This window comes from Actinia tenebrosa, unplaced genomic scaffold (assembly GCF_029948245.1).
Source record: "Actinia tenebrosa isolate PJP-AT-01 unplaced genomic scaffold, QUT_ActTen_1.0 PGA_scaffold0__85_contigs__length_37466705, whole genome shotgun sequence".
Taxonomy (NCBI): Eukaryota; Metazoa; Cnidaria; class Anthozoa; order Actiniaria; family Actiniidae; genus Actinia; species Actinia tenebrosa.
Window position 1 is genome coordinate 11,550,206 of NW_028292569.1, and position 13,969 is coordinate 11,564,174.

General features: G+C 34.6%; 1 protein-coding gene across 1 annotated transcript; it reads right to left on the reverse strand.

The window, feature by feature from the left end:
- Positions 1–390: 390 nt before the first annotated feature.
- LOC116302848 (immunoglobulin superfamily member 10) lies at positions 391–12,197 on the reverse strand. The gene is made up of 15 exons (XM_089030578.1): positions 11,951–12,197; positions 11,295–11,657; positions 9,687–9,941; positions 9,077–9,331; positions 8,164–8,427; positions 7,191–7,439; positions 6,624–6,869; positions 6,235–6,501; positions 5,448–5,705; positions 4,676–4,945; positions 3,510–3,764; positions 2,709–3,002; positions 1,994–2,140; positions 1,655–1,682; positions 391–1,480 (listed from the first exon to the last, which is right to left on the reverse strand). The coding sequence occupies exons 1-15, from the start codon at positions 12,033–12,035 to the stop codon at positions 1,087–1,089; spliced, it is 3,630 nt and encodes a 1,209-aa protein (XP_088886704.1). The 5' UTR covers positions 12,036–12,197; the 3' UTR covers positions 391–1,086.
- Positions 12,198–13,969: the final 1,772 nt, after the last annotated feature.

The window sequence follows — 13,969 nt, forward strand, 5'->3', positions numbered from 1 at the left end:
TTGTGGAAAATCAATAATCTGATTGGCATATTCAATAACTGTGTTGTATTGTTGTATCGTATATTTACCGTTTTCGCTGTGTATAGAAAGCTTTGTTAATACAAAAATATTAATATAGAATTGCACAACGTAACAAAGAAAAAAAAAATTTAAAATAACAAACGAAAACGAGAAAAAAAAAAATAGAGTTTCGAATACGAGCGCATATGGGGTTCTTTTGGGTCCATGACTTCAGTTTCTAGATTCTGCGAGTTTAGCCTGGAATCCAGGAATTTTAGAAATATTATTCTAATTTTCGCTTTTCTTATGCTAAGCCAGCAAGATCTACAAGTTATGCATTTTTGAGAGTCGTGAACTCGATTCAGCTTTCGCTATCAAATTGAGAAAGAGTACATTGAACTGAATTTAATTTAAACGCTTTACAAAAGCCTAAAAAAATGCCATATGCAATAATACTTATTTAACATGCATACTATCACATGATGGGAGCTATGACAGGAGACAGGAACAATCGTATCTGGTCTAACCTAATCCAGTTTTCCTGGACTAAAAGACTATTCTTGTGGAATGCATCCGATCTAACCTATTTTAGCATGCCTGTTCCTCTCTTGTTTTATATCTCATTATGAGTGATTATACAACCGTTACTTTCACCACTGTACGTTTATATTACTTTTACTGCGGTTGGTGTGACACGCAGTGTATATTTGGTGTCGCATTTGATATATACATTCCTACATATTGTAAAGCAAGAACGTGATTATATGGTTTTGCTATTATTTCGTATAAGGCGTCTTTAATATACTATTGAACATTGGTTATTAATATTGAAAGGGTTTTGGGGTAGAACTTGATTGGAAAAAATTTACGATTGGAGTTTAGTTTTTTGTAAAAGTTGTTCAATATTCACATTAGCTATTCCGATGTCGAAAAAAGACTAAAAAAAAGTAAGTCCACAATGCACCGCAATGCTAAATCGACAGTTGCTTTTTTTCTCGAACCAGGAAACTGCTACTAACATGCAATTATAAGTCTACTAAACCTTTTCTAGCCAGCACATTTCCTGCTTGTTCGATATGAGAAATTCTACATTGCGAGGTTATCTTCGCCACTATCATTATCTTCATTTTTCTCTGTCTCATTGACTACAGAAGCCTCCTTGCTTGCAGTCATTTGTCCGTCAGGGCCATTTCGTATTTCCGATTTAACGTTTTGATCTTGTCGACCTTCCTCTGGTTTTCCATCTTCTTTTTTCTCTGTCTCCTGGACTATTAAATTCTCCTTGCTTGCTGTCATTTGTTTGTCAGGCCCATTTTGTACTTCCGCTTTGACGTTTTGATCTTGCCTATCTTCCTCTGGTTTTCCATCTTCTTTTTCCTGGACTTCTAAAGTCTCCTGGCTTGCTGACATTGGTCCGTCATGGCCATATTGTATTTCGTTTTTGATGGTAAAATCAATTGGAACCTCATCTGGTTCTCTCCTAAAAGCATAGATAGGATGAAAATGTATTCCATTTTTTCTTCTTCTACAGATCTTTATTTTTTCTATTGCGTTTGATCACTTTGACATCTTTTTCCTGATTTTCTTTCATTTGTAAATAATTGGCAAATGCAAAAACCTTGAAAACACAAATTACTAAACGAATGCTACTTACAGCTCTATTGGCGTTTGAAGACTACTTTCTGCGAATATGTAAAGGAATTTAAATCGAATCAATAATACAGTATCAAATAGTGTAGTATAATAATAATATATGATTTAAACACAAGAAAAGAATATTCAACATCTCTTATCCACACTCAAGTCCCAAATTGAATATTTACTGAAGTGGTTGGCGGCTTTAATCGGCGAGATTGAGGGGGTGAAAGTCCAAAGCCAATATTATTAGTAATCCGTACTTTTTTCTCTAGTTAACTTTTTTGATTGGTAAACTAATATATTTACTCTACCATCGATCGACTTTCAAATACATGCTATAAATTATAATTTTTACCTCCGTGCTTTGTCTTGAGTCTCTTGCCCACCAATATGATAATTACGAGCAGAAAGAACCCTCCAACACTCGCTCCAATGATGATGTAGCTTTTCTTTGACAGCCCCCCTGTTCTTGCATCACTAGACCCAGAAGCACTTCCCCCGTCTGTCGGGTACAAAAAAAGACATTCTTGTTTGATTTTTGTTTATGTTTCACAGTATGGGGTTTCACAAATCGATTTGAAATATTTGAAATATGTAGATAACTTTGTAATACTGGATAGAATTGTTTTTAATGTCGTATATATTACTTTATATTATTAAGACGAGGTTATGTAATGTTTTCTTTTGATGTCTTTTCGTATACAGGGCTATTCGACATTAATTATATTTGGTGAGGCTAATGGGGCTCCGACACCATAGATTCCCAGCCCACCCAATCACTTCTTTTTACAAAAACATTTTGTCGACTAAAGAACCTTTAAAATAACTACAGAAAATGACCAGGATGAAATTACTCCCGTTTTATAACACTTCCTAATTCTTCTCATTTTCAACTCCACATCTTCCAATCCCACCAAAACATTCAACATTACAAAAAAAAAGTTTGTGGATTACTATACTTTTATGCTACTCTTTATTAGTTATACAAACAGAATTTTAAATTTGCACAATGAAAACTAGTGGGGTGGGGGGACCATGACGATGTCATAAAAAGCAAGCATTTCTCATACCTTTTGTCTCAAAGTCCTCTTCAGCTGGTTTTCCTCTACCAAATCGATTCTTTGCAATTATCTGTAAGGTGTACGTTGTGCTGCTCTGAAGATCTCTAAAAGAGCAAGTCCATGTGTAGTTTCTAACATGCAATGCCTCGCATTCCGTCCATTCGTCCTGGCTCTCTTTTTTCTTTACTCGTGCAATGTATCCTGTGATAGGAAGACTGCAGTTTGTAACTGGTTGTTCCCAATGGACTTCAACACTAGGTATTGATTTGGCAATATTTAGGATTTCTGGAGCCAAGGGGAATGCTGGTAATAAATATAAATGAAACGATTTGTTAGCTTTTGAAAACCAAAAAGGAAAAAAAAAAAAAAAACAAGTAAAAATAAATGGGAAAGAAGATGAGGGAAAAAAGGATACATACATAGTTTATTGCAAATATAAATAGAGGGGTTTTTGGAAGGTATGTTCATATGACGGATTGGACAGTGTTTAGCTGAATATTACAAAGATACAGAAAATATTTTTCCCAACTGATTCCGAATATGGCAAAACTCTAGGCCTTTTTCGCTTTCTTTGAAAGCATTTTGGGAAATTTAACCGAAAAGAACGATGGCCGTTTCCATTACAACAGTTTATGACATTTCTTACAATACAGGCCTACCTGAATACAAATTTTCAAAGTTATTCTTTTTTCAATACCAGCTTTTCTTGGTTTTTACTGTGCGGACGTGTTTCCCCAACCTACCTAGGGTTCATCCTCTAACTAGTATAGTGCTTAAAATATCTTTTGTAAATCTGCATATTTTACTTACATTTAATTGTCACTGAAAATTGAGCTGATACTGGTGTCTTCACACCATTGCTTGCAGTACATCGATATACCCCAGCATCACATGTTTCTGCCCTAGCCTTGCTGTACGTGTCATTTGTTGATAAAATATCCGTTGAGCTCCCCTTAGTCCAGGTTATCTTTGGCGGTGGCTTACCACGTGCTTGGCACTTCAATGTTATCGCTTCAGTTTCGTTGACTGTAACATTTTTGGGCCCAGTACAAATGGTAGGAGGTTCTGGTAGGAAGAAAATTAAGGCACATTAACTACAGACAGCACTTCTGAATTACGCTCGCGAAATCTCACAATTTTCTTTCGCAACAAAATACGTTTTGGTGGACTTTCACAAACAGGCTACCAAATGTTCTAGACTTCTACTATACTAAATTACTAAATACTTAAGGATTTGAGTAAGGCCTGCTGTCTTAATGTTGGACTCATTTATTATAAGACTGAGTTTTCGTTGTCTACATCATCACTAGAGACTGATAACCTCCGATGTGCATACAACGCAGAAAAATATGTAGTATTAGTATGCTAAAATATGTAAGATCGCGAGGGACCTCAGGCCTCAATCGAATCTTTAATTATTTAGTACATTTGCTGCTGAAGAAACGCTTCAAACTGTACTACATACGTTAACTAAATAATCTTCTATAATTTCTTAATAAATAGGCATGCCAGAGGAACGTTGACCATGTTTACAATCTCGTACCCAGAGCCTGCGCTTCTTCTGGCCTGCGGCGAAGAACGAGGGCTCTGGCATGATCCATTTTTTGAGACCAGGATTTCTTGGACTTCCGGTATAACGGCGCACGCGTTCAAAGACTTGCCAAAAATTAAAAATATTTTCCCCCCGATTTCAATTTATACTATGATTTTGACTTTGATTTTGACTTTGATTTAATTTTGACTTTGATTATTTTGATCGGTTATAGTGTATCTAACTTTCCGAAAATTGCGCATGTGGCAAAATATGGATTATGCCAGAGCCCTCGTTCCTCGCCGTAGGCCAGAAGAAACGCAGGCTCTGGGTACAAGACTGCCATGTTTATAGAAAAGTATTCTAAACAAGAGCCTATAGCAAGCCTCGCCATGTAAAACACATTTAATTTCGCGCGGCGATATGTTCTATTTAGCTTACTTACCAAGCATAGTTATTATAAGAGAGTCTGACTTTTCGCCACCACCAAGCAAATTCGTGGCAATGCAAGTGTAGCTCTCGTCATAAAACGCCCGATCCTTCTTAATGACGAATGTGCTTTCTGATGGAGTATGATTTGCTTTTGATCCATTGACCTGGAAACTGAAAATGTGTGGCGGTGGATTAGATTGTGCACTGCAGTTCAAGGTGAGGGATTCGTTTATCGTAATACCACGGCGTCCAGTGATAGAGAGCCTTGTATTGATAGGTTTATCTAAAAGAAAATGAAAAAAAAAGAAAAAGAGTATCAATAATGGAGCCTATCCTATAGGTGGAATGTTACCTGTCTAGTTCTCCGCGACATTTTAATTGTTGGAAGCTTAATAAATAAATGGATAAATATTGCACTATATTTATTATTTTACATACCTCAGTGCTATCTAAAATATAACCAACTCCATATAAAAATACATTGAAATGGAGCTCGTTTCGGCCTAATCAAAATCAATCACATGAAAAATTCCAAACGACATTTTCTTAAAAATACAAACACAATAATGTTGCTCATTAACGAAATATATAGAAAATAATGGAATATCATACTCGAATATAAGGGGTAAAGTTAAGTGCAAGCAAAATATTTTACCAGAAATGCAATGAAGGATAGACACAGGGATAAAGGGCGAACGTTATGATGAAACTTGCGAGAACCTCTAGTATGTTACACATATTATAACCACCATTACCAGCAAAATGCATGTGTTCAAATCACTTACAATTAACTTCTACTGAAAATGAAGCGCTAAGGATTCGTCCAACTCCATTACTCGCTGTACAATTGTATTGTCCAGCATCGCTGCTATTTGTATTATTCTTAATAAACTCCTCGCCAGTTCCAATAACATTGTATACACCATCTCTTGTCCAAGTAACGTTTGGCTTAGGTTTCCCGCGCACAAGGCATACCAATTTTATCGTTTCAGCTTCATTCACGGTAATATTTTTTTCAGGTTGTTGACGAAAGGACGGTTGTCCTTGTGAAGTTAAAAGAAAGTATAATATTATTCTAATGATACAACCTTTTTTACGGTTACAAAAAAAATAGGAAAAAATATTGGGAATGACATGCGGATACATTTTGTAAACAAAAGTTTCGGATAATAACTTATGGAAATAATATATATCGTGGTTTAACTATTTAAAAAAAAAACCATTAAAACCATACTTTTTCCAAGAATTGTTAACAACAAGACCCCAAATCGTTGTGACAGCATATTACAGTCAACTTTTTTGACAAAGAAATGACAATAAGCAATTCTTACTATTTCGAAAACTCGCTATTACGGACACCAAGTGACAGTCCCAAGGATGTCCGCTGTAACGAGAGTTGACTTAGCATGTGCGCTTAGCTTGGCTTGTCAGCTTTCCAATTTTATGACACACAATCGTGACGTCATCCTCGAAAAGCATTATTGATGTTTAAATAGGAGGGGCAAAGGAAAGTGTAAGGAAAAGGGAGAAGTATTAAAACAATAAATATAACAAGATGAAATCAAAACATACCAAGATAACTTATGTTGATACTAGATGGTGGCCCACTTCCCATAATGTTTTCTGGTATGCAGGTATACTCTTCGTCAGGAAATAACATCGATTTCTTAATAATAAATGTGCTCTTTGGAGAACTTTGAAGCTTCGTCTTATTAGTAGAGAACGTGAACTGATTTGCTGGTGGAAAAGCTTGTGCGCTGCAGTTAAGTATGAGCGTGTCGTTAACTGCAACTTTGAATTCCCCAGTATGTGTGGTAAGTTTCGTGTTGATAGGACTGTCTGCATAAACAGAAAAGAATAAGCATAAGTTATGTAGCAGCAATCTCAGTATGCTTCCCTCTTCACTCACGGCACCTCAAACATTTGACACAGTAAACATAATAGAATAACGAATGACTTACATTTGACGATAAGTTCGGTAGTTGCAGATTTTATCCCTAGAAGATTGTAAGCTTTACAGACGTACTTCCCTGCGTCCTTCCAGGTCACATTTGTTAATAGCGTTACAGATTCATTGCCAATGGAGACATTTTCTTTAAACCACTGAACTCGAGGAGCTGGCTTGCCTGAAGCTTGGCAGTCCAATGAAGCAGAATGTGTTTCATTTACAGTTTGTTTGGGTTTGTTTATGGTGATCTCTGGAGCATCTGTTTGCAGAAACCAAATGATAGGAATAGTACGTCAAAGAGACATACGGACACACGCAGACAGAGGCACGCAAAGATGATTTATCACCGTAATGCAGAGAAAAATTTCAAAGACAAAAACAAAACTTCACTGGAGAAACATGGTAAAGTAGGCAAATTGGAACAAAATGAAGGAATAGTTATTTAGTGCGAAAATAAAATAAAAATAAAATAAAAACAAAATAAACTAAAAACAGTCGCAGACAAATGTATATGATAAGACAAATATGCGTGCATGACCAACTCCCACACGTTTTTTTCTTCTCCTAAGGGACGACTTACAATTAACGATGACAGTGGCTTCAGAATACACTGGTTCACCAATACTATTGTTTGCAGTGCATCGATATACCCCAGCATCGTTTCTGCTTGTGTTTTCCTTTTTATAAGTGTCGTTGTGACTTAAAAATTTCGAATTTTTTGTCCAAGTTACAACTGGTAATGGGTTCCCTTTAGCTTTGCATCGTAGCTCCAATGTTTCAGATTCATTTATGGTACGATTTTTCAGTGATTCTGAAAGTACTGGTGGTTCTAAAATAAAAGCAGATTAGAAAAGAAAGATGATTATCTATCATTACCCCCACTTCCCTACCTCCTCTCCCCGTAAGGAAAATTATGGAATATGTAAACACGACACATATATTGATGATGTGAATCGCATAGCCAAGGTTAATGAAAGTCAGTTTTGATCTATTAAAATTGACCCATTCGTACAGTCTTTGGGTAACTATTTTCATATATGCTTAATTCATGGCTTTTTGTATTCTTAACTTTGTGTTTTAAGCTTTGATTCTACAGAATTAAACGTATCGAACTTGTACCAAAGCTCAGTAAATATTTATATAGTAGTAATAAATTATGCGTTCGGTGTGTATATAATGAAGTAGAGAGAATAAGAGAAAAATATCAAATGCCCTTGGCAGGATTCACTTTAGAAAATCAACTGATTATGTACTAAATCATAAGATTGTGACAGCCTATAAGCTATTCCCATAATGAGGACAAGACTGGGTCAAGTTGATATTGCAATGCTTTGTGGGGCTCTTTTAGAATACATATTTTCAAGATGGCGTCTATTTCGTCCGCGTCCCCTGGAAAAAAACCCCAAATGCACTCAATACCAACGCCACCCACTTTTTCCGTACACGAAAATGGCTAACAGGATCTTAACATAGAGAATAAAAGTATTTCTATGATGTTCTATTATTACTTGCTAAATAATATATCTATAATTGTGATACTGATAAATGTTTACCTAATACATTGATCATGACCGTAGCTGGATCTCCATCCCCTAACGTATTTGACGGTATACACTTGTATTTTCCATTTTGTGTGGACGTGATATTATCTACACTGAGAAGTCCGTCTGTCACATTTTTGAGAAAAGAACCGTTGCGATAAAAATGAAACTGATTGGCTTTTGGCAAGGCTGACGAAGTGCAATTAAGGACTAATTTTCTACCGAGAATAACATCAGTTCCAGGATCCGCAGTTAATGTAGTTTCGACGGGTCGATCTAAAATAGAAAACAAAATAATCAAGCAGTCACGCAATCACAAAGCCAAACAGCCAAATAATAGCACAGTGTGACACATTTACATAGTAACACATTCATGATCATAAACATGACTATATTTAAACGGAGGAAAAGGGCAATGGCACCTTTGACCAGCTCTCAAACTTGAGTAGCGGTGTTTACAAAATGAAGAAGACTTTTTTTATCAATTATCAACATCTCTTTGTTCTTATTCTCAGCTAGAAAGGAACAGGACGAACCATGCGATTCCCTTTAATCAGCCAAAAAACCACCCACAGGAGTCGAAAAACCACCCACAGAGTCGAAACAGGAAAAAATCTTGAGAACGAAACCATTAATATATTTAAATGACTTTTTTTTCTTTTTTTTTTTTTTTCTTTTTTTAATTTTGATTCATTTGGTCAAAGTAGGGCTGCATTTGCTAAGCTTGATAATATTACATAACTATACATATAATAATAATAAAACGTCCACTTTATCAAGCCTGGTCAATATTGGTCTGGTCTCAGTCCCCAGTCCTTTTGCACGATAGAAACCCTGCATTCAAATTATCTTAGCATTAATTATAAAATTATGAAATGATATAAGTTAACAATGTTGTTAGTTGTCAATTGTTAGTGACACTTACATTGAACTGTCAGTCTAGTCCTTTTAGAAGTCATTCCCAAGATGTTCTTTGCAGTGCAATTATATTCTGCAGTATCTGCCTTGCTTATGTTGGAAAGCTTCAATGTTGCATTTCCGTGTCCACTAATCATCGTATTACCCGTGGCCTCCCATGCAATATTTGGAATCGGATTACCAGACGCATTACAATAAAGTGAAACTCTGGCTCCCTCTGGCTGTATTTGATCCATTGAAATATACTGAATTTTGGGCTTAACTGTAGAGACAACGGCAAATAAAAACAAAAAACGAAGAATCTACTATTAATAGTGATATTTACAGTATTTTTTCCCTATATATTTTAGCCTAAATCGAGTGATGGACAGTACTGAATTTATTCTAAGCTCTTCATTCATATGGTTGCCATGGATAATTTATTTGACATGGTCAACAATTTTGTAATATTAAAAAAACGTATACGTTTATGTTATCATGTGTAAATTTACAGTTTAAAAGGATGATAACAATAGGATAAAGAGTAGGGGGTGGGGACAATTATAGGCATTAAGTTTGAGCATTCGTAGCTCTCTGAAATAAAATTTAAAAAACCTATAGCATGAGGCAGTACTTACACTGCACTTCCACAAAGAATGTCTTGTTGTCCGTCCTAAAGCTGTTATTGGCGATACACATGTATACACCTTGAACCGAAGGTCCTGTTACATCAAGATTGAACAAACTGGATGATGCAAGTATTTCTGATAGATTGTCAGCTTTCTTCCACATGATATTGGGCTGAGGTTTTCCTGTAGCGTTGCAGTACAAGGGCACAAGATCTGTTACATTCACTAACATGGCCTTCGGGGAGAAATCAACCAATGGATAGGCTACATAAATAAATAGATAATTAATTGATTAGTTGATTGATTTATGTTACACTCTACAAAATTGCTCGATTCTGATTGGACAAGAGGAGTACAATTAAATCTCAAATTGTACTCTGTAGAATCCCAATTAATTAAATTGCTCAATTTTTTGAGTGTATTATAAGCAAAAAGTCCCACAAATTTCTCTTGCAATTCGGAATTTACAGATACTCGTAATGTTTTGAAAGCTTTCAAATTTAACTCCCCTAAAGGCTCGTCCAATTTTGAAAACTTTAAAAAACATCTCTAGTGTCTATAAATTCCGAATGGTTCTCGAGATGGTGCGATTTCCTATACTAGACTAATTAATAGAAAAAAAAGTGAAAATTAAATGGACGTTTGTAGCTCGACTATTACTTTCTTTTGCTTTTAATTCAGTCATTTGTAAATTTATTCTATTTGTTTAGCTTAAATGGAAATATGTGTAAGCTTATATACCAATATTATCATCTTGTTACTACCATTACGGCATGGTGCGATCCGCAAAGTTTGATGTTTCGTTTCCCGACTAGCATGCCAACGGCCGTCAATGAAATCTTTACAATAAAATAGAATATATGTTGAGCAAGGTTTCAGAAAGAATTAAATATTTTAATCTTCTAATTATCTAATACTATCTTTAATGCAGTCTAAAATATCCCTCCTAATTCTTTTTTCCAGTTATTTAATGGAAGGTTGTTGAAATACGGTAAAATAGACATTAAACTTCTCGGGTCGCACCACTGTTATGATATGGCTTTTCATCAGTCACTACCGCCTCAAATATCAATTTTGATCACTAGTGACTATATAATTAAAATCCATACACAAAATGCACAAATGCACAAAGCACTTGATTGTGTGTAATAAACCAAGTTGCACTAAAATAGTCTAGGCGTAAGATGAGGTGCATCAAGAATAACAAAAATGCAGGAGATGGGACGTTAATAATAATAAAGAATGAGCATTTAGACCAATCAGGTCCTTAAAATACATCACGTGCATGGCCTTTACACCTGATAATATTTCACTTGATATGACGTGGATATATGTCTATATAAAGATTATGAAATATTTATAAAGGACCAAAAGAGTACAAGATTATGGCATGAATAAGAACCCCAAATGCTCATTAAGTATTCATGAATTTTCATGATAAATTCGCAGATCGTGCTTTATTAGGTCTAAAACCCGATAATTCAAGTACTCCTGCTCGTTTATTAAACAGTATATAACACACGATTAATACTAATCGTGTTTGGATCCACCCAATTTGGCGCATTACACACAAAATCACAAAATACAAAATCATGCAAGTCGTTATTTTCGGCTCACCAAACGCAAATAATATCGTGCAATTGGAACTAGAAGGAATCGATCCTTTGGCGTGGTATTCGATTTTTAAGCAGAATGAACCATCAAAACTTTCTTGGACACGTGGAAGAGAGAACCAAATATTGTTTGTTCCGCTCATTGTGAACTTTCCCTTAAGATCACTTATGAAAGAAATCGTAAATTTAGGACTGTCAGACCGTCTCTCAGCAAGTTTTTGCTCGCCCTTGTTTGCTTTTCTTAGCAGCAGAACACTGCTATAGTGAGTTTCATTCTCTGTAAGATTATAATGCCATTGTAAGGTCACACTCTTTCCAATTTCTGCATTTGTTGTTGCATTAGGAGTTTGAATCCACGTAAATCCACCTAGAATATAAAGTAGATAATACCATCCGTTAATTATCTAAAAACAAGGAATCATTAAACAAAAAGAAAATAATAAATTATAATAATACTAATAAATTTATCATTTGTAATGCGCCTTTTCTGGTGCTCAAAGCGCAAATTCACAAAATTATATTCATAAAGCTGAAAAATAAAGAAAGAATAAAATAAAGAATAAAATGTTTATATAATGTTTATATAATATGTAATTACTTTAAAATGAGTAAAATAAATTATAAATGAATAATATAACTACTGAGTAACAAGCAACTTACTTGTAAAGACGTGGAAGAAGCTTCCAAAGATAAATACATAACAAAGCAAATGGCGGATCGTTAGAGTGTCTTTTGAGCTGATCATTATGTAGCTTTTGTACTCGCTTATCTGTAGAGAGACATTAACTCTCTATAGATTACCAAAAAGAGCCCTTTATATAAAGGTTAGCAGCAAAACAAGTCTATATCTGATCTCTCTTCTTTTTGTGGTATTACAACAAGCCACGCGAACACGATATGCTTTAGGTTCCTTATTCCTGAATGGCCTGTCTCTAAACGCCCATCAAAACAGGCAATCTGATAGGCTTTTGTCTGAAAGGTTATTACGTTGACAGACTTGATGCATACAAAATAGATGGTTTGAATATAAGGAGGGATTAAAAAAACAACTATAAATAGATATGTGTTGCATCAACAACAACAACAAAAGAAATAGCACCAATAAAATAAAATAAAAATGAAAACTTAAACGAAAAGTTGAAACGAGTGTTTATGTTTTTTTAAAAATATATTTATTGTTTGTTATTTTTTAATTCATCTATTTTCGGAAAACGCAAGTTGACTTGCTTTTGAAGCTTTTAAAGACTTATAATTCGATTATTATACTAAAAAAAGGAATTAGAAGTCAACTTTGAATAAAGATTTTTTATTTATAATGAAAATACCGTTTTATTCATTTTGGATATTCTTGCTACTGCTATTGCTTTCTTAAGTAGTTCCTGTTACACGTCGAATTCGGCAGAGCCACAGGGCGTGTGAAATATGATAATAGTATGTCTTACATATTATTGGCCATACTAAGTAATATACATTTAGTAATTTTAAGATAACTAATGGATTTCTTTAAGTCTTCTTGAGGCTCAAAATAACGGCTATGGATTTCGCTTTCTTCTTTTATATTTCCAGGTGTTTCTATCTAGACGAAGAGTAAATAACGCGACGGGTTCGCTTCATCTCATCTGACAGAATGACAAGAATGGCTCACAGAAAGGATTAATTGATAACATACTTAACCTTAGGCGTAACTTCAACATGGAACATGCATTAAGCATTAATTGCTTGAATTCCTCTCTCTAAATTCAGAGTATATAATTTTGTATAAGTGGCTGAGTAACTTGCAAATTTATGCAATTGAAAAGCCAGTCACTTCTATTAGAGAGAGAGAGAGAGAGTGATCGTGAATGCCAAGCATTTGAACGGCGTTTTTCTATGTCCTTTCTTACATATAGTTATTCGGCAATATTTTACTTGATGATTATTGCAATTATTATGTTATTCTGCATATTTAATCACATTGCTTGCTTTAATTAAATCTTGATGCTTTTTGTTGTTAATCGTAACAATAGACATTAGATAAATAGATACGTCCCTTCTTTGACACTTAAAGAATATGTTATCATACCTACCGATATTCTGGTTTTGTTGTTGTTGTTGTTTTTGTTTTTTGTTTTTTTGTTTGTTTGTTTGTTTTTTTGGTTGTTTTGTTTGTTTGTTTGTTTGTTTGTTTGTTTGTTTTTTTGTTTGTTTGTTTTTTGTTTTTTTGTTTCTTTGTTTTTTTTGCTTTTTTGTTTTTTGTTTTTTGTTGTTTTTTTGTTGTTTTTTTTTGTTAATGGTTTTTCGTTTTCTGTAAAAAAAATTGCGATTAAGTTATTGCCTTTTAATGCGATAATTTTTGCATATATATATGGTACATGAAAAGAAAAAACGAAAAACAGCAAATTCTGGTATCGCAAATAATCATTGCGAAAAATATTTACTCTTAATGGCTTTAAACGCATACTCACTCCTTTCCATGTGGGATGCGTTTAGTAAAACTAAGCGGAACGTGCACCGTAGTAAATGTTATCTATTTTTAAAGCTTTTATGGAAAGATGATTTTGGGATTTTTACTTTTTGATTCATTAAAAAGGACCATACTTCCAGACATCGAGTGCTGAACCGTCGTATGGCAGCGCGAAGCATTTACGGCTACGCCGGAGATTTCGACCCCGACACCGCTATCCGAAGATTTACAGACTG

What these genes read in the sequence shown, in the direction of transcription:
- LOC116302848 (XM_089030578.1), bottom strand. Translation starts at nt 12,035, where the DNA reads ATGATCAGCTCAAAAGACACTCTAACGATCCGCCATTTGCTTTGTTAT. An exon ending in CTTCTTCCACGTCTTTACAA is followed by an intron (nt 11,658 to 11,950) that starts GTAAGTTGCTTG and finishes TTTATATTCTAG; the next exon opens with GTGGATTTACGTGGATTCAA. An exon ending in ATTCTTTGTGGAAGTGCAGT is followed by an intron (nt 9,332 to 9,686) that starts GTAAGTACTGCC and finishes TTGTCTCTACAG; the next exon opens with TTAAGCCCAAAATTCAGTAT.